The 20,848-nt window shown below is 42.1% G+C and overlaps 1 protein-coding gene across 1 annotated transcript in view; it reads right to left on the minus strand.

Moving 5' to 3' along the window:
- The window catches only part of ADAMTS2 (ADAM metallopeptidase with thrombospondin type 1 motif 2), a 170,450-nt gene that overhangs the window by 42,320 nt on the left and 107,282 nt on the right, over positions 1 to 20,848 (minus strand). The window contains exons 4-5 of the mRNA XM_036392015.1: positions 13,587 to 13,789; positions 2,614 to 2,697 (exon numbers count right to left, since the gene is read on the minus strand). Of these exons, the coding sequence (XP_036247908.1) occupies positions 2,614 to 2,697; positions 13,587 to 13,789 (287 nt within the window). The remainder of the gene's footprint in view (positions 1 to 2,613; positions 2,698 to 13,586; positions 13,790 to 20,848) is intronic.

Genomic DNA, 20,848 nt, shown 5'->3' on the forward strand with positions numbered 1-20,848 from the left:
TAAAATAATATAATCATCTGAAAAACCCACAATCCAGTAGAAGGCTGCTCAGGGGTGGAGAATTGGCAATAGCAGAGAGTGCTGTCATAAACCTGACGTTGATGGTACATACTTCATCAATTACAGAACCATAATGTAATTATTATGATTATTTAAATGGCACCCTTGATAATATATATAAATTGCCTGCAGTGAAGCAAATGATTCTGAAGATATTAGCTCCGTGCTTTCAAAAGAAATGCTTACTCAAACAAGACTGGGATAACATTTTCATGTTGTGAAACAACCACGCTGCTTCATTCATGCACTGCCTTAACTTGTACAAGTACCCCACTAAATACTATGTGTTTTGAATATATATTTTCCTAAAAATTGTTAGTATTCATGTGTGGGACAGTAAAATATTCAAGGCTTTGTTCTAATTCCTCAGAACAGGTTCAGAAAATAACAACTATATACTTCTTCTCTCTGCTTTTCCACTTGGGATAATAATTCCATTTGGGATAATAATTTATTAACCCAAACCTATAAAGAAAAATCTCCTCACCTTCTACTCCCTGGTACTAGACCTCTGATCAGGAACTTTAAAAACATGAACAGAAAAGGATGTATTCTTATACAGCCATGGCATGCAGGTTCTCACATCATAAAGTAGAGGAGCTCTGGAATTATATCTTTTATATATATTTTTTACTATTTTTAGAAAGCTATAGATTGTCTTTCATGTAAACAAGAATCAGATATGGAAAGGCAAGAAAAATTATCTTTGGGACAAGCTTGTGATAGCAGAATTATTCCACTGAAACCAGCAGGACAAGTCAGAAGCTAAAGCATTGTCCACTGCAGATTGTGGATGGAGAATCCAGAAGCACAATATCCACAAGCAGATTACATAGACCTGCAAATGCTACTTCTGTGATGTGGCCAAAGACCTGCCAAAAAATGCTGGCTTCTGTCCTCCACCCCAACTCTCCTCTCAAAAAAATATGAAACTGGTAACTTTCGAATTATAAATGGACAAAGCTTTGCTCTTCACAAGAAAACAAAGATCCTTAAGTTGGAATGATGACTGCTGTAGCTACTGTCTGCCATCTGGAAAATGGCAGAAATAACCAGAGCTCACATTGAGGTAGATCTATAGGGCTAAAGATGAATAATAATAAACACATAACAATTATGAAATGCCCATGAACTAAGGACTGCAAAGAGGTCACTAGCCCAGGTACTAATTCTGCTGGCTTCTACCACTATTGCAACATCAGATTTGTATGAGATTCACAAGTCAATTTGCAATCAATTTTTTGCCATTACAGCAATCACAAGGATATATCAACCATTTTGTAATTCAATATTAACTACACACTCCATGAACTTTCAATCACAAAATGGCAAATATTACCTCTTTTTTACATTTACTTTAGGACATGCATCTGATTAAGCTTATCCAAAGTGCATAACTACATCATCATCATCATCATCACTGCAGGAAAAGCAGAGATAGATTGGTGTGTTTAGTTCTCAGATGGGGAAGCTCCAACAGAAAATTTAACCTGTACCCAGGTAATCAGTCTCCTGCAGAGGCCAGACTGAACCTGAGAGCTCCCTCATTTGCACCAGGGAGGAAAATTCCCAGTAGGTATTGAGCAGGGTAAGCTGGTGGATGCCAGTGGAGCTTCACCATCTGCACTGGCTCTTTGCTGACAGCATTCCAGCAAATTCCATGAACATACATGGAGTCATCCAGAATCCAGGTTTACTACATGAACATGGAAATCCCAGTCACAGCTCCAGTCACAGGAAGGTGTATTGGATGTTAACACTCTGCCCTGAGCAGCTGGGCCCGATGCTGCATTGGAAGCACTAAAATGACATGTCCTTAACCAAAGCAGTTATCAACATACTTGAAATGTCCTATTCTTGTTCCCATGGAATCTGATGTTGACTTGGCAGTAACAGGACACAGGTACTGAACAGATCAATACTTTTGAAACCCATTTAATATTTTGTTCCTTTTTAGCCAGGTTTTGTCTGTGGAGCAACCCCTTCCACAGAAACTGAGAGAAAGAACACTTGATATTTTTAATTACAGATTTGATCTGTAGAGCTCTTATCTTCTGGCCCCTATTCCACAGAACACCCATTTAACTTTAAGCACATGTGTAGCTCCCCTGACAATAAGTACAAGTATAAATGAGTTCTTAGAAAGCAGCTGTAGCCCTCAGTATCTTGCAGAGCTGTGCAAGATACTTGTGTTTACTGTTACTTACTTACAGTTGAACCAGAACCCAATTGTGTTTCCTTTAGGAACTAAAATGTTCTCTATGTTTCATGGACTATTCCAAACAAATCTGAAAAGACAGGCTGCCACAACTAAGCAGTAACTTCAAATGACACAGGAAAAACCCAGAAGAAATTGAAATTATTTGAAATATAAAGTTTAAATGATAAATAGATATATATAAACATGAAAGTTCTTTATATTCACAGACTAGTAAGGATAATACATATGGATTAAAATACAAAACAAATACATGTCCCCAGTACCTGCACTGTTCATAAAAGAATGAAGTCTATAGATATTGATATCCTCCATTTAAATTAACCTTTCCTTACCTTGCCGTAGCTCAGCAGGATTATCCTCACCAAGACAACGTTAATGTGAGCACCCAGGGACTCATCATGATAAATTTCATTAACCTGCAAAAGAGTTCAATGCTTTAACAATGGTAACTATGAAGGCAGTGATACCTTTTATGCTATATCATTAGGCCAGACACCACTTTGTGATCATATTTAAAACATTAAAAACTCCACTAATGAGAGAGGAAATGGGGTTTTTCCAACTCTGCTGTAATCCCCCAACAGGTCATAATTTAAGGAATCAATTAAAATAAATATATACTCAAGAGACTTCAGATTACCAGGTATATAAGTGCCAGCCTAATTGCACTTGGAGGTGTCATGGTGCACCCACACCATGCAGCTGAGCTGGCCCATGTGTCCCACTGGAGCCTGGAGCATGGCAATCCAGGCAAAATCCCAAATATCTCTCTGCTGAGCAGGACCATGCATAGGGAAGGGGATGAGTGAGCAGAGAGACAGGACCTCTCTCCCAAGAGCCATTCACTGGATCAGCTCAGCTGCACCCTGTAACTCTTCCATCTGGGACCCATCATATCACACTCTGCCAAGAGGATGTGCCTCCCCCAAAAAGCTGGTCAGGCACATGAGCTGGCTTTATTGTATGTCAAAACTCATCAGTGTTAAACTTTGCAAGTAGAACAAAAGCTACAAAATGCCAGCAAGTTAAAATTGTCTTCTTTTTTTTTTTATACCAGAGCTACATAACTGAACACGCACATGGGGAAATCACCCCGGGAACACTGAAAAGAAAACTGTAAATATTTAGAGTAGAGAATGAAATGTAGATGAATAACAATTACTTAAGAAACACTGCTACAGGCAAGCTGGGCAAATATTAACTGTTAACAAGGCTGATTTAAGTATTCAGTGATGAAGACTGCATGAGACTTGGCCAAATGGCAGGGGTTTAGCTTTACAAATTAGAAGAGGCAGATGAGATCCCTGCAAGGCAAGTTCCTTCCCTAAAACCTCCTTCCCTTGGTAAAGGTTGCACCAAACTGAACTGTTTTGCTGGATGGACCTAGATTTCATTTATTCCTCCAAACTAGATTCATTACTTCAAGCTAATAAATAACTTTCAGGGAACCTTTCATTAGAAACATGGTAAATAATGTCCTGCTACTTCAATCAGCCCCCGTTTTAATGGCCCATATTTTATCTCTTCAAAGACCATTAAAATTAAATACATCAGTGTAGGTTTTGCTAAGCAATCCCCACTGACATTTTAAAGTGAATTTTAATTCGTTTCATCAGTATTTTTTGACAGAAGAGACTTATTTTATGCCTGGTAGATATCCAAGTTTTCAACAGTCCTGAGTGTCCTGCTGAACCAGAGCTCCAGGAGGAGGCTCACACCCTCCAGGGCACCTGGGAAACATTCTGGGGTATTCCTGGGATGCAGGTTGATAAGCAAGCAGATCCTTGGATTAAGATGGTGGATGAGGAGCCCATGGCTATGAGTGGCCTCAGGGGCTTCTGTTTTCCTTGCAGGGTAGAAGACACTGATTATGTTCAAATCTGCTTTGTGAACAACCCCTCTAGAAATCAGATCATCTCTTTGCATGTTTAAATAAGACTTTGGAAGACTAACTTTATATTCTGAAATTTTAAAAACGCTCTTAGTTTTACTTTGAGGACCATTGCTCAACACAGATTATAAATAGGTAAGACATAAACACATTTTGTTTTACAAAAATTCTTTCACCCAGGAAAAAGACCCTTGAACGCTGTCAAGGGAGACAGGGATATTAATTTGCCTCCCTCTTTGTGTGGTGAGAAGAGAGTACTCTCACATCAAGGATATGAGGTTGAAATAAGCTGCAAATTATCTGTACATGAAATGAGTATTAAACAAAAAAGTGCTGTGTATAGAGGACAGTAAACACAGCATGTAAATAAGTATTTAATTAGTTCATAAAGCATAATCCAAATTGGTGCACAGCACTCTCTCATTAACATCCAGAATTTAACCTAAGCCTCTTTTAACAATCGTTGAGTAACCGAACAACTGTATCGCTGTTGTGTGCCAAAGAGAAACTTGGCTTGAAAACATTGATGGAACAGAATTAAAACACTGTTTGACTATTCATGCAAATGACATCTAACAAACAAACTGTGAATGAACAGAAAAGCACAAGCACTGTAAAAAGCTGCTTGGTTCTCTTGGGATCCTGGATTTTCTGCAAGACAGCAGGCCAATTCAAAGCTCTGGGCCTTGGTTTCATTAATAAGGATGAGTCCAAGCCCTTTTCACCCAGCATCTTCCTCTGACCTAAACTGTGGTTTGCTAGGAGTGTCTCACTGCACATGAATAATATGCTGAAATAGATGCTTTTCCTTCTTTTCAGCACAGCCTAAATCACACCTATTTGTTGCAGGAATCTGTTAGAGATACAAGATCCAAGCAAACACTGTGCTCTCAGAGGTTCATGAAAATGAAAAGAAACACTCTGAAAGGCCCAACACAATCCCTAGCTCAGATCCCCCACATTTCCACCTCTTATTTCAACAGGAAAGCAGAGTCAAGCTAATGCAGCTCAATGTATAGGGCAGAAGATGACCAACCAGCCTGTGCAATCAGAAAGCTCCAGGCTTGAGAGCAACTCACAACTTTGAAACTTAAGTGTTTGATAGCACAGATAGCCAGACAATGGAGATACATGTTCAGATGTCTGTGCAATAAATACACACAGCTCTGGAAAAGACTGCAAGTACTTTTCCAGCACTGCATCTTCATGTACTTCAGCAGGACATCCTGGTTCATATCAACAGAAGAAAAGCCAGAGTCAGTCTCCTGTTGTTCTTAGATCAGTAAGTCTAAAATTAAGTTGCTGCATAGGAGGAAAAAAGTACACAGAGACCATCCCATAATCACAGCTCCTGTACTGAAGGCAGTGAATGAATTAAATCTTATTAGATGTCCTACAGTGATTCAGCATTTATAGAGGGTGATGAAGAAGTCTGGGTAAATCTCAAAGAATTCAAAGCACAGTGAAATACTGTAAAGACACTTTTATCCAGCTATTGTAGTTCACTAACTATTTTGGGATGTCTTTGGTTTCTTTTTCTGGGATATTTCAAAGGAAAACACACATTTCTATTTAAAGTTTCTGTGTAGAAATCAGGCTAGCACAAATTGGTGCTACATAAGAAAAACAAAGACTTTATTTAGTTTTTTTTCATCTGTCCCTCTCTGCTAATTTTATAATTCTTCTGCCTTGAGCAAGTTTCAAGTCCGCACAGTAAGCACATAGAATACATCAAAAAGATAAAGGCAAACCAAGCACCAGTGAGGTGCCTCATGCTTTGTAAAAGAATCACTGGAAAGTTTTGATTACTGAGCAAAGCACTGCCTGATCCTAAAAGGGAATTTTGAAAGTTCCTGTGACACAAATAGTAATCAACAGCCTGCAGTTCTGCTAGTCTTGGTGCAGAGCAGGTTACCTGCTGGTAGAGCTGGCAGGATTTTTAGGCAAAGTCAGGTGGTTCCCCAGATCTCTAATTAAACCAATGCACCATAGGAGAATAATCTGTGTATTTTGGCAAATCATCAGCAAACTCATTCATGCACTTTGAAGGAGTCCCCAGCCTTGCAGAATTTGTTAGTGTCTGCTATGCAAAAGGCAGATCATTTCATCAGAACACAACTCCTGAACCATAAAGCATTGGGTTCTTCCTGAGGCAGCTCCATGGATTGCTCCTCATGCCTGGGTGAGTGCCACTGCCCCGGGCTCCTGAGCACACACCCCTGCTGGACATTTCACAGCCTCCACCTCAGGCTACGTCAGTGTCAAACAGCTCTGACCCAGCACCAGAGGCCATCAGAGGGCACATCTGACCCTTTGGAGAGGGCACAAACCAAGAGTCATCTGGTTTTGCAGCCACCACAGTTTGTTGATCCATCCAAGCTGATTAGCCCACTCTTTGATCACCCAGCATCCTTACACAACTACTGCTGCAGAAACTACTGATGGCTACGTGCTCCCAGGCAGAGCTGGGACCATGTGTGGATCTCTGCCAGAGCAATCCTGGAGAAGCTGGAGAACATCAGCTCCTTCCCTGTGGGATGGCAGAGCTCCTGGCAAGACATTGTTAGAGCCCAGCCCGAGATGCAGTTCATTCATCAGCTCATAATTATCTGCAGCAAAGCCTCAGTGCCTGGTGGGCATCCAGTGATTGTCTATTTCTGTAAGAAATGTCTGGTTTGAATTACAGGATAGGAACCAGAAATGTCATGGTGGATACTGAGCACAAACTTCTGTAATCCGACCCTCCCAAAAGCGTTTCCCTCTCACTTTATTTTTCTGTGGTCCCACTTCAAACACCACTGTGCTCTTCGATTTTCATCACCTTCTTTATGCTTTTGAAGATCCCAAATGAGCATTTCTGACATTCCCAAAGCTTTAACTTAATCCCACAGGAATAACATTACATCAATTCCTTTGGTGATGTACTATGGTCCCACAGAAAGTCATACAGCAAAATCAAGGGCTCCTAGTCTCCCTTTCTAGTCCTTACAAGGCATTTCCTCAAAGAGGAACTCTCTTTTTTTCCTGAAATCTTTATTGAGCATCACAAGGAGAAGAGAAGAATGAAAGCACACAACACACATGAAACTTAAAGGTCAAACTGTGATCCCACATTTGGAAAACATCTATCATTCTGCTCAAAACCACGTACACCAGGCAGTTTTAGAAGAGCTTGGCAATGTACATTTTGAACCAGAGATAGGAATCTCACATTTTCTATGCAAATATGAGTCCGAGCCCTGATTTACCTTCCCTGGTGTCAGAGTCAGTAGGTGTTACCAAGTCCAAGTTAGCTGCTTCTGATCAAAATGAAAAACATTCCCCTACAGATGTGTTGGTAAGGCACCAGGTAGCTTCATGTTACGGGCCTCTATCTCATCTTTGACTGTAACATTGGCTTTAGAAAGGTCATAGACTTTGTTTTCTGACTTCATGACTAATTTATTTTTCTTAGTTCCTCCCGCAGGCTCTTGGAACTTCTCATTCCTGCTCATAAACCACTGCTGTGAGGTTTCTCTAAACACTGTAAATTACCTTTGCACCAACAGACTCAGTATTTTTCTGAATTACTGTCTCAAGATCATGTTAATAAAATCAACATCATAAAATAATTAAGCAGACTGATTTATCACTTTACTGCAAGGGATAGGGGTGTGATGTCAAAGTAATAAATATGGTGACCTCTTCCATTCTGAGGAGTTTGGTAAGGAAAGGCACCCAGAATTTGAAAGCTGATCCTAATTATCCACACTCCATCACACAAACCAGACTGCCACAACTCAGAAGTCCCTGGCTGAAACCTTTGTGGCAAAAGCTCATATTGGTATTTGGAGTAAAGATAAAAATCATCTTTCAACAGTACCTACCCTCTACCTTGAGGATGGTACTAAACCTGTGTGATAGGGCAGCAAGGCACATTCCAGGTACCAATAATGAGCAATGCTCACCTAATTGACGCTGGGAATAAAATCCCTGTGAAAATGAGCACAACCTGTAAGAGTTCTGAGAGGGTCTTTCCTGCAGGAACCCCTGAATGCCCAAGCACAACTACAGCTTCCACTGTAGGGTGGCAATCAAGATAATGAACAAAAATAACCTCATGTAGGCCTCTTCAGACACTGTTCACACCAGTCACAGCTACTGGTTTATAATGAACAGGCAAAATGTGGAGTTAACTCACATACATATATTTAAACTTTCAAACAAGCTGTAATTCAGCTACAGACAGCTGAAGTCCCTCAGATGAATAGAGCTGGACTTACATTTGTTATTTGTAAAACTTCTTAGAGTTAGTTCAAATTTAAAGTGCCCATATTCAAATAAATTGATTTTAAATAATGAGCATTGGAGCTCATGAATTATTTAATTTTCAAAAATCCAGTTGAATTCTACATTATTGAACTATCCTCGCTGTCTAAAAGAAATGCTTTTTAGTTTAAAAAGCATGATTCTGAAGACAGGGAGCACCATTATTTCAATGTATTCAATCATCACTTTCTTTTTAGCAGCTTGAATTAGACATGCTTTCAGGTTTTTATCCAACTGTCAGTTAGAAACCAATGGCATTTCTGCCCTTTCCTCTCATTAGGGACTTGCTGTTCTGTACCTGCAAATCTTCATCCCTCATCAGCCAGAGATACGAGAGCAGAAATCTCATCTATAATAGTAGTATCATGTACATCCTATTAAAGAGGACAGATAACACATTCAGCAGTGCCTCAGGGCCACAATTTCAAAGACATGTGTAGTGCTGAAAGATGCAGGTGAAAGACTCCAGGGACCTTCCAAAGCCCCCAGCTGCATAACTCTCATTGATTTCAGTTATTCAAATGAAAAGTTGTTTAATGTATTTGTTCTGGAGTTGAAGTTTCACTTGAAGGCTGAGGGATACATAATCCCATGATCTAATTTTTAATACTGATTCTCACTGATTTCAAAGGCAGGTAAATGACTAAATACTCAGATAAATCTAGCCCAGAGTGAGGCATAATTCTTATTTAGAGTCTATCCCCCTTTGAAATAATGCAATTAGGCACTTAGCTACTTTGAGGAGATAGGCTTTAGTATCACAAATATTTTGGCCATATATCCATTAAATGAGTATATATAAATATTTTAATATCAGCTCTTTTACGGTAAAGGAATGGAAAAGAATTTAAAGATTTTTACCCCTGAAAATTGCTTAATCTTCAAAACTACTTTTAAGAGGGTTATGAAACAGTGAATTTCAGAACCAGGACTGGGTATCAACAACACCCATTTCAAAATCAATGAACCCTTTAGGTTGAAAAAGCTCTTTAAGATCATAAAGTCCAACCATCCACCCCAGCACTGCCAAGGTCACCACTAAACCACACCCCCAAGTGCCACATGCAAGTATCTTCTAAACATCTCCAGGGATGGTGGCTCCATCACTTCCCTGGGCAGCCTGTTCCAATGCTTGACAACCATGAAGAGATTTTTCCAAATATTCAATCTAAACATCTCCTGGAGCAACTTGAGGCCATGTCCAGATCCCACTGGAGAGCCTTCCAGCCCTCCAGCAGATCAATACTCTCATCTACCTTGGTGCCACCTGCACATGAACTGAGGATTCACTCAATTCCCTAATCCAGATCACTGATACTGAGTACTGCTGCACCTGGGGAATACCACTTTGGACTGGCCACCAGCTGGATTTGGTTTCATTTACCACCACCCTTTGGATTTGACCACCCAGCCAGATTTTTATCCTCTGATCACTGCACTCATCCAAGCCATTCAGCACAATGACATCCATTCAGTGCCCTTCTCCTCTTCCCAGGGCATCCTGCAGTGAAAACCTTTTCTTTCCCAAGCAACAAGGTAATTCTACAACACCACTTCTCGCCTTGCACTTTTCTAATATTTCCCAAACAATTGTACAGGCAGATACAATTACTGGGGGGGTTGAGATGCTTTCTTGCTGAAATTGAATTACCTTCTATGTTCTTGAGTAACTACAGAACTACAAGATTCCACCCAAATATGTCTCCTCTGTGGAAATGCTCCTGCATGCTATAAATACAAAGTTAATTTGTGCAATGTGTGGGCTCTCACTTGGAAATGCAGAGGACTGTGCAGGCCAACATCCTTCCCAGGAAAAAGCACAGCATGACGTGCAATGAAAATGGTGCGAGCGAGAGGCAGCTGAGGGTCTCCAAAGTGAAAACAATGGCATCTTTTCCAAAGGTGACTGAATGTCCCCATGGTGGTGAGCAGAGAAAAGAGAGGAGGTCAAGAGAAACCAGAGTTTTGTCAGAGGAAATGACTGGAGGATGAAAAAGGGGAGGCATGAGGCCGAGCTCACTGCAGTGGAACGGCTGGCGCACAGTCAGACGATACGTGGCTGCAGCCCAACGTGTTAAAAATCCTCTGGCATCTATCACCATTTGTTTGGGAGTGACTTCATTTCCAAACTTTGGGATAAATATTAGCACAGCTATTCAAGATAGCCAGGACACCCAGCCCCTGTTTTTTCTCACTTCATGGCTTTTAGGTGTGGACTGTAACACATCACTTAAGCTGCACAAAACAGATTTTACTGAATTTACAGTCATTGCACTGGGCTTGGAAAAAAAATAAATTGTTTTGATTGGGTTGGTGGTAGGGTTCCACCCAAGATCCCTGGGAAAAGTTAGTTAAGGACAACTGTTCACGCCATCACACACAAAGAGATCAAGCACAGTGGGAGAAGCAGCCATGCTGGGACTTGCTTCTGGGAAAGTAATGTCTTGCCCCAGGAGGGACAATTCACCTAAGATTTATTTCATTTTTGGAACCGCAGAAATTCAACTATTTGATGACGTGTTTTATCTCCAGTAAATATCTTCACTATTATTTTATTTTGTTACCATGCATTCTTGATTTTATGCTTACTACTTCGTTACCATACAAAGCTAATTGATTCTATGCCTTGTTACTACAGGAAGCTAATTGATTACATCCTAAATCCAGCAGGGTACACACAATCTGATGCTTATGAGAGGATCTCCAATTAGATTTAAAAATACAGCTGGAATTGTTTGTCACTCTTTTTCAGTGACCTTGGACCTACACATGTCATCACTGCATACATGTGACCCCTAACAGCAGGGACCCCAAGGCCTTTTGTAGTGGGCTCATTTTCTAAACAAAAACCCCCAACCATTCAAAGATGAAGAAGAGAAGGCAATGGGGGAGTCACTGTGAATCTCAGGAAAGGAGACCAAAGCCATGTTCTATACAGAATTACACCTTGCACCCATCCAGCAATGAGGGCAAGAGCTGGAGTTGCCGTGTTGAGAGGAAAGAGAGGTTCTGCATTGTGTTGTCCTTGGCACACAGGTCCCCAGCACCATCTGCAGCAATAAACCCCTCCTGCCTCTCTGTGCTGGAGCTGGAAACAGGGCTGGTTACCATCACCACCCCTCAGCTGAAATACAGACTCTAGAAGCCAGCTGACTTTTGAGAGAAAGAACAGGACAACACTGATGACTGCCAGCAACTATCCAGAGCCTTTCAAGATACCTTGATCATTTCAAGCAGCTTCTCGAATTTGGGCACAAGGCATGGGACACATCCTCAGTCCCCAAAAGACATATTTCTACCTCAGAGCTCTCAACAGAACAATTTCTGCCTGTGCCAAGAGCTGCTGTGCCCTGTGGGGATGGTTACACAGGCTGCACTTTCTAAACCACTTGTAGAGACAGGCTGCTGAAGAGTTGTTATTTCTTGCAATTTGTGTCTTGGTTTGGTTTACTAAAATTAGGAAAAAGTATATTCCAGAGCTGGAACATTTATGGCTTCTTTACCATTACTGTATATTTTAATTCTTAAAAATAGATTTAAGTGACATGATAAGTAAAGAGTCTTGTTTAATCTATTTTGGCCTGTTTGCCACATTCCTGGTTTGGCCTGTTTGACTTGTTAATTTAGAGATGCATAAAACCATCTGTTTCACTGTAGACTTTGTTTTAAGCCTCAGAGGAAACAAACCACACAAATAAATTAAATTCACTATGTCATTTCTGTTAGAATATATGCATTTACAGCCATCAGAGCAGACACCAAGTACTCCATAACTCTAATGTCAGAGCAGGTTTTTAACTATTTACAATGCTGTTATAAAAAGTCATAACTGAATTTATATCACACAAGGGATTTTCTCAAATTGTATTCCACCTCTAATTTAAAATGAAAAACAGTGATATTCTGCACATTGCTAAAAGAACGTAATAAAGAAGGAAAAAAACCAAGCTTCATAATTAAAAAAATACATCTTGGAAAAACGACATCCCAGACAAATCTACCTAACAGCCTGGATTTCTGCCTCTGTGGTTTGCAAAGTGAAAGGAGTCATCTACAGGCTCATCCTCTCGACACGACTGTAAATTTCAGCAGTCAGACTCCATTTGTCAAAAACAGAGCAGACCTACAATTTTTTACTCAACACTATTTTACTAAGAATACACATTCACTGAGGCCAAAGCTTTTTCAGAAGTGTGTCTTATTGAGAAAAGACTCCTGTTCCAGCGAGAAGGAGAAGGAAGAAAGTCATCCCCAAATGAGTTGCCTATGAGGGGGGCTATCACTTCTATTTCTTTGGCAAAAAATAAAATATATTTGGATTTTTATCTGTACTAGGGATTTTTCAAGTCTTCATTCTTTTCCAAAAAATAGCGTCCTTGCTTACTGTCTGGGGTATTAGAGGGCTGCTGCATTGATATTTAGAAATAAAAAGTGATTCCTTCAAACATTATAATCCCTAGTGTCTCCTTTCATCACTCCTACACTATATAGTCTGTTACACAGACTATGGTTATGAAGATTAAATATTTAACTAAGGAAACCTAAAGATGTCAGTCATGGAGTAAATACTAAATCAATTTAAGAAAGCTCAGTGTTACCACATAACATTTTACTGCAGTGTGAACAAGGAGCAGGGAGGTGGCCTGGGACCTAAAGAGGCTGTTGAGAAATCAAAGAATTCAGCAGAGTAGTTTTAAAAATGTAAAAGCCAGTTGTAATTTCTGTTAGAACCTTGTCTGAAGACAGTTCTCCAAACTGTGTTCCTCAGCAGGAAGCTTAGGTTAAGGGAATATACAGCTGAAACATAATGACTTCCAAAAACCTGAGCCCCTGACCTTGTGTCCCACCCACCAAAGCACATAAGAAGGACTTTGAACATTTTAACAGTCCCACACTCAGCTTCTGTCTTGGCTCCTTTCTCCTTTTTTGCTTTTTTGCTTCTCCCCTATTGGATTTTCTGAAAAGTGGCCTGGATTTCCCTCCTAGAGTTATTTTATCTCCTGCCACGAGCAAAATCTGTTACGTCTTATTCAAATGGTTTACCCAACCTACATTCCCAGGCCTTTCAGAGCCTTCCCACAGGGTAGCGCGCAGGGCTGTACTCACAATGTTCATCAAGGTCAGCAGGTACTTCTGAACATGTTCTTTCCCATGGAACTGAACAACTGAGTCATCAACCCCCAGGAGGACCTCGATGTTGTAGTCGTCCTCCGTGGTGTGCCTCCGGCGGCGCTGCCTCCACCCCTGCACCTGCTCCTCAGCGAGGCCCACGGCGCTGCCCAGATGGTCCAAGGCAGTGAGGTTGGAGCCTGGGATCAAACACACAAAGAGTTACCAGCCAGGAGAGGTTCGAGTTTCAGCTGAGATTCATTTGAAGTAGCAGCATTTGTTATGTTCTGAGTGTTGTATAACAGCGTTAGTTTCACGAAATGTCAATTAAAAACTACCTAAATGAGAGAGAAATATGACCAAAGTGTTTTTGTTTTACAAAGTAAAAGCAATACTTTCTACAAAGTAATACTGCATAATAAATACAGGCCCCAAAGAGCGGCAGGTCTTGCCAATGTCTTGATGAGAAGAGCAGAGATGTTTGCAGTAAAATACTTGTTGCTTAAATGTACTTCTAAGAGAAATACACTGTCCAGGGATCCTGTGCTACCCAGTGTAGTCTTTATTTAGAACAATTAAAGATAGACACAAGGTTCAAAATCTGATCTTACTGCCCATAGGTTCCTATTTCAAGGTAAGTGCAGCTGCCAGTACAGCCTTTTGCCATCCACTCAGGTACCACCAAACCAGTCCCTCCAGCCTCAGCCCTTCAGCTCCTTTCTGAGTTACACACATGCAATCCCACAGTAGTGACAGGGATCCTATTTATCATTACAGCTCAGCACCACGTTTTAGACACGAGATTAATAAATTTATAGCTACGTCCACAATTTTTTTAACAGCTTTTCATCCTTCATTCCAAATTTTCCATGTCACTTTGCATTACTGCATGTCACAGACCAGCCCACCAGGCACAACAGTTGTCTCCTTCATTACTAATGATTTCTAACAGTTCCTGTGATATGAAAAGCATGTTCCCTGACAGGATGGACATGCTTAATGTGGCACTTACCTACTAAAAATTAATATGAAAATATGGAATCTTGACATTTCATCCTACAGAATAACAATTATTATCATTCATATCATTATCACCATTTGCATTACAAGAGACTGGAATCACCACTGAGAACCTCTTGATTTTAGGAAATGTCAGGAAAGACTCAGGGAGGTCAGCAAAAGTACAGAAGGTTGAGTAAGGGTCCCAATGCTTCATTCACAGAAATGTAATGGGAAGCAAAGAGAGGAAGCCCAAGCCATCACCTTCAAACCAGAAATGAGAAACAGCTCTTGGAAAAGTTACAAAAGTAGAATTTCCATTTCCATTTATTGAAGTTTTCACATCAAAAGTGGCTGCTTGGGAAGGGAATGAGTCACCAGATCACTGGGCTCATTACAAGAACATCTGTGCTCTTGCCTGAACCTTGCTGCCTCAGGCTGCTGTGTCAGCAGGTCGTGGGCAATGTGCAGCCTGAGCAGAGTCCCCCTCAACTCCCTACTGAGGTGACAACAACCCATGGACCTGCACAGCCTCTGGCTGCCAGGAGGGACACACACCAGGCATCCCCAGTACCCATGGAGCACACAAGTTACCAGCCAGGAGAGGCTGTGCCTTGTGTGCTGAGAAGCTGCTCTCTGTTCTCCTTGAAGAGACCTCCAGGCAAAGGACAGCCCCTGAAAGACACAGCTTCCTGCCAGATTCCAGCAAGCTTCAAGGACATGCTTGTCCTGAGATCCACAGCTGCAGGGATCTCCTCTGCCCTGCACTGGCAGAGCTCCCCTTGCTCAGTGGACAGAGAGAAGGTGCCATGTGGTGTCCAATACCTCCATGGAGCCCCAATGTCCTTCTCCCCAAACAGCAGCAGTTAATGTAGCTAACAAGCACAACCACCACATTCTCACTGCCAGCCTTAGGGCTCCCAGCAGCTTCTGCTCCTGGGGCCACAACTTTTACGATTATTCTGGTCAGAATCCATGATCCAGCATGAGAATTCATTCCTCATGCAGACCCAGCTGTCACTCCCAGGTGTACCATGGAGGGTGAATGAGCCTGGCCTGGCAGCACTGGAGGCAGCTCCATCAGGCTCCAGCCCTGCCGAGCAGCCAGCTCCAGCCCTGCCTCCTGGATTTCTCCACAGGAAAACTTCAGGGTTAAAATTTCCTTGCTAGAGCTCAGGAGTAATGACCAAGCCATCACTATGGGATCATGGGGCAATCATATATTCATGATCTATAAGACAAATCATAATTACTGTAAAATAGGACCATAAATCTTAAAAGCTCTGTAGAAAAGTAAGCCTAGGCTGGCAGGGGCTGCAGGTCATGTCTTCTCTCTGCTGTGCATAAAAGGCTAAAGCAATCAGCAGCAAGGCAAAGCTATCAGAGCTTCTACTGCAGAGCAGCAGTGCTGGGCAGGGGGAGAGCCTGAGCTGTGCACTGAGGTTGTGGACAGCAAGCTCTGCTGGCTGGGGGGCTATATTTGGGTGGGTGATTGCTGTCAAGGTATCTTGAGCTTTTGTGCTTTTATTTCTCTGCCTTATGTGTCAAACTAACTCCTGACACAGTACCTTTATTCCTGCTGTGAGTAAATCAGCCAGAGGCAAAATGTGATCCTACCATCCTGCAGCAAAAACTGCCTGTCCTCCCTCTTTGCTGCTCACTTCATCACTGTCACACTGTAGTCCCTACAGTCCTGCCAACTCCTGAGAAAAGTTATCAGAGGTTCCCTGGAAGTCATCTCCCTCCCACTAGGTGCCAACCAACCACTTTAAATTTCCTTGGGAGCATAAAAACTCCACACATTCACAATTCCTTCACCCCTCAGCTGTTCCCCTCAGGACAACACACCCAGTGTTGGGCACTGGCACCTCTGAGGCACCAACCCCATGTGCTTCCCAGCAGAGGGAAAGCCACACTGGCTCCAGCTGGTGCTGGAACCATCCCAAGACCAGAAACACAGCTCAAAACATTCACAACAGTAGCTGCAAGATTTCTGGTTCATATCCCCACTTCCCACCCAGTGCTCCTTCCCAGAGGCTGTCCCTGGGCAGGCAGGGATGCCTCCACACACGCCTGACCACAAAGCCCACAGAGTCCTCCTCCAGGGCTGCTCTGCCTCTCAGGCTCTTGGATGATGAATTGCTGGATTTGCTGGACCATGTGATGTTATTCCCTTGTTGGATTTGCTCCTAAATGACAGTTACATCCAAGTGAAATTAATACCCATATCTTAGCAAAGAGGAAGAGAAACAAAGTTCCATATGTAGTAAATGAAATATTTGTGGTGTTTTGGCATCTTAACTTTCCTTAGTCAACATCAGCAACTTTGCTGTATCATCGTACTGCTAACAATGTGCTAGAAAAGCTCAAGAGAAAGCACAAAGAACTAAATAAGACACCAAATTCGTCCTTCACATTTTCCACATTACATTCCTTCTGATCACCCCTGCACTTTGCACAGTAACACCACAAAAGTAGTCTCAAACTGCACTGTTTTACTAAATCATCCCAAGACCTCTCCCTCAGATGTCAATTTTCAGCAACTTTTGCCAAATCAGCCACTAATCATTGGTGCCAACTTTGTTTTCAATCTCCCAAGAGGAGACACTTGGCATTTGCAGAGCCTCACACCAGCTTGTGTTGAAACCCTCTTGCTCTTGCTAGGAAAAATTCACATTTGTGAAAATTAATCACTCACAGAGAAGCTTTTATTTCTCTCTTTTGCTGCTCATTCAGAATAAATCAAATGACAGCAGTACTCTAGCAGTTCAACAAAAATCCCTCAAAACCCCTCTTTTTTTTCCTAAAGCCAGCTAAAAACCTCAGAATATTTTAAAAAACCAAAAAAACCCTCAGATACTTCAGTAATTTTCTCCTACCACTGTAAACCATCCTCCAGAGAAGGAATAAAAAGTGCCCAAGTTGTCAAATAGTGTTGCCTTTGCACATCTTCAGAAGAATTCCCCATCTGCAACAGTTTGGGATGACACCACCTTATTTTCTGGGAATTTTTGCCTTTCTCATGAATGTTTGATATCACGTTCTTTATGGAAACCCAATTACATGACATCTCCTGATTCTGCCTCACCCATCATGGCAGGCAAAGCTCAAACAGATGCTCTGAGTTACTGAAGCATGAACACACTGCTGCCATAAAAACTCCCTCTCCCTGTGTTTTCTGTCACTCCCTTTAGGACACCCACCAAATCCACAGTTGCTGGCTCATGATCTTGTTTGGTTTTTTTCATGACCCCTTTCAAAAAGGCTCAGGAAAATACGGCTGCACCTTATGAAACAACTGGACTTTACCAGCCTTAGGGTTCCCCAGTCTCACAGCAGCAATATTGTGCTAATAAAGCAGTTTCTAATATTTTATCTCCTCTTTCTGAGAGGGAGAAGGGAACTTTCTGGCAAGCCCAGAGTAGAGGCCAGGATGAGCAGCTGGGAGACTGAACTGTGTGTCATGTTCACAGCCATCATCTGCAGCTTGTCAGCCCAGCAACGAGCTGGAATTTCATTTCAAACCTGAGTGTGCAGCATTCAGACCAGGCAGCTACCATTGAAATGCAGCTGGTTTGCTTTTGTGGACACTTCATCTGTCAGTGTGGGAGCAGACGAACGCCTGAGCCGACTGCTGAGCACCTTCTCTGCAGCCACACGAGGATCAGCACTGCTGATCTGCTGCTCTGCCACTCATCTCCATTCCTGGGACACATTGCTGAAGGAGCTCCCAGCTTCCCATTCCTTGCTGCAAACCAGCAGCTCTTTTGTTGTTTTCATGTTTTTCACCCTGGTGACTCAGGAAGATGTGGAGCACAGCTGGAGCCTGCTCTGCTGGGGTGGCAAAAACATCTGTGACAGCACAGGAGCCTGGGGCACCCAGCCCTGCTCAGCTGCACCACAGCTGGTGGCAGTGCCACTCCAAGCCTGTGACCACAATCCCAGCCCAGGCATGAGCCCATCCATCCCTCAGTGCTGGAAATGCAGCAGGAACAGGCTGTGTGGTAGGGAAGCAGAAGCAGGCAGGGTAGACTTGCTTTAGCTCTCAGCTTCCCACTGCTCAAGTGCATCTGCACCTCTGGAAAAGCACCAAACCCTGCTGACAGCTTGACAGAAAACTGCTCTTTTGGGAATTGCACCTTCAGTCATGAACCATCCTTCTGCAGCCCTCCCTGCCACTTGGATCCTGGGGGCTTCTCTTGTGTCAGTGCTCTGTGATCAACCGACTCCCTAATTAGTCTCCAATTAGCCTGTTCATGCATTTTACCAAAACCCTCATTTGCCTTGCATGGTAAGTTGAAGCCCAGCCCATGGAGGCTGGAGTCAACAATGAACAGTCATCAACCTTGGATTTTATCCCCTAGTGATTTATTTTCCCATTTTTAAGTTCCTCCATTTGGGGTTTTGTTTTTCATTACAGTAGCACACAACCATGTTGTGTTATGGCCATTTCTTAATCAACAGTTTCTCAGATTTTTTATTTCTTTAAAAACTTATTTCTGATGGTTTTACAGCCATGCTCACCTTCCTCTGCTCTCTGCTTTGTTTTCCAAATGTCCTCTACTTGTCTTTCTTCTCCCCCCTAACCATCCTGCTCAGCTACATTGGTGTTTCATAATTTATAAATCCCTTTCCCATATTGCAGTCTGAATTTGGACCCTTCTGCTATAGATCACTCATAAGAAAACTGGGTAAAGCCAGCAGGGAATTAAAATGGGAGAGAGCTTCTGTGAGGTGAAAGCAAATTGAAAACAGCCTAAACAAGAGGAAATCCATGGAGTGAACTTGGTACATGATAACCAAGTCAGCCCTGTTTAAAAGGCATCTCCAGGAGGACCCTGCCTCAACACAGTTTTAACTTGGAGCTCAATTTTTATGGGATTCTTGTGATTTCTTGAATCACAGGATAACAGTGGCTGCTACTTGGTGAATCCTTAACCAAGAGCAACCACTGAAGCAGAATTATCTTGAGGAGCGGGATCAAATTCCTCCTCTCACACATTTTTACATAAACCAAAAGTAAGGCCACACTAGTAAACAAAAGACTGGGTATGCACCAGGCATCCTCTCCAACTTCCCAAATGGTTGTCCTGCCCTGATGTGCAAAGAAGCAGCATTTAAAAGGAAGATTTTAGGCTGTGTGCTTTGCTGACCATATGATCTCATTACAAGCTCCCTGCCTCTGAGTTATGGCAATGCTGTTTCTGGTCAAATCACATTTTAACAAGAGCCTGCTCCACCTTTCATCTGGCCAGGGGGAGTTTGCCATGGCTGTTGGGGTAAGTTGGGCTGAGCTCTCCAAAAATAGGTCTCAGACTCCAGCTGCATAAGGCCAGCAGATAGAGCAGCTGAATTCCGGCTGGAATGATCTGGTCCTGCACTTGAAATCAGGAGTTTCAAGTATTTAACAGTATTTCATACAGACAGCAATTGTAAATTCCTTGGGGCAGAGCTATTGTCCCTCATTTGCAGAGTGAATGCACATTCTTGAAGGAACATTCTAGCAATGTTCCTTTTTTTCCTTGTCACTTTTGCAACAGCACAGTGACTTTGAAACTTGGGACATGCTCAAGTGCCTGCCTGAATCATAAAATCACAAAATTGTTTGGGTTGGAAGGGACCTTAAAGTTCATCCCATTCTACCCCCCTGCCATGGGCAGGGACACCTTCCACTGTCCCAGGTTGCTCCAAGCTCTGTCCAACCTGGCCTTGGACACTTCCAGGCTGCTCTGGGCACCCTGTGCCAGGATCTCACCACCCTCACAGGGAAGAATTTTTTCTCAATATGTAATCTAAACCTAGATCAGAGAATCAGGATTATAAAAAAAAAAAACAAAAAACCCAAAGATGAACCTACCAAAGTTGAAAGAAAAAAAAAAAAAAGAGAGAAAAAAAAGTCTTTCCAAAGGATAAACCAATTAGTGCAGTGAAAATGGCCAGGTGGACACAGTAGCAAGTGGCCAGGCCAGAGGCACAAAGAATATCCACAGTTAGGTGTTGCCAGGGAGATTTTTTCTGGCTTATCACAAGAGAAAAGATATTACAATACTAAAAAGAGAAGTTGAAAACTAAATTGATCTCATCAGGGCCAGAGTCACACAAAGAATAACACAAAGATAAGAGATAATTGCACTGTTAGAAGATTAAATGAGAGGAAGGTAATAGAATACCCCAGGCCAAAACGTTTTTTTTCCAAATGGTGAAACATAGTGCGTTAGAATTTTAACTTTCGTCTTACAACGTAATAGTCAAAAAGAGGA

Source organism: Molothrus ater, chromosome 15 (genome assembly GCF_012460135.2).
Source record: "Molothrus ater isolate BHLD 08-10-18 breed brown headed cowbird chromosome 15, BPBGC_Mater_1.1, whole genome shotgun sequence".
NCBI classification, from domain to species: Eukaryota; Metazoa; Chordata; class Aves; order Passeriformes; family Icteridae; genus Molothrus; species Molothrus ater.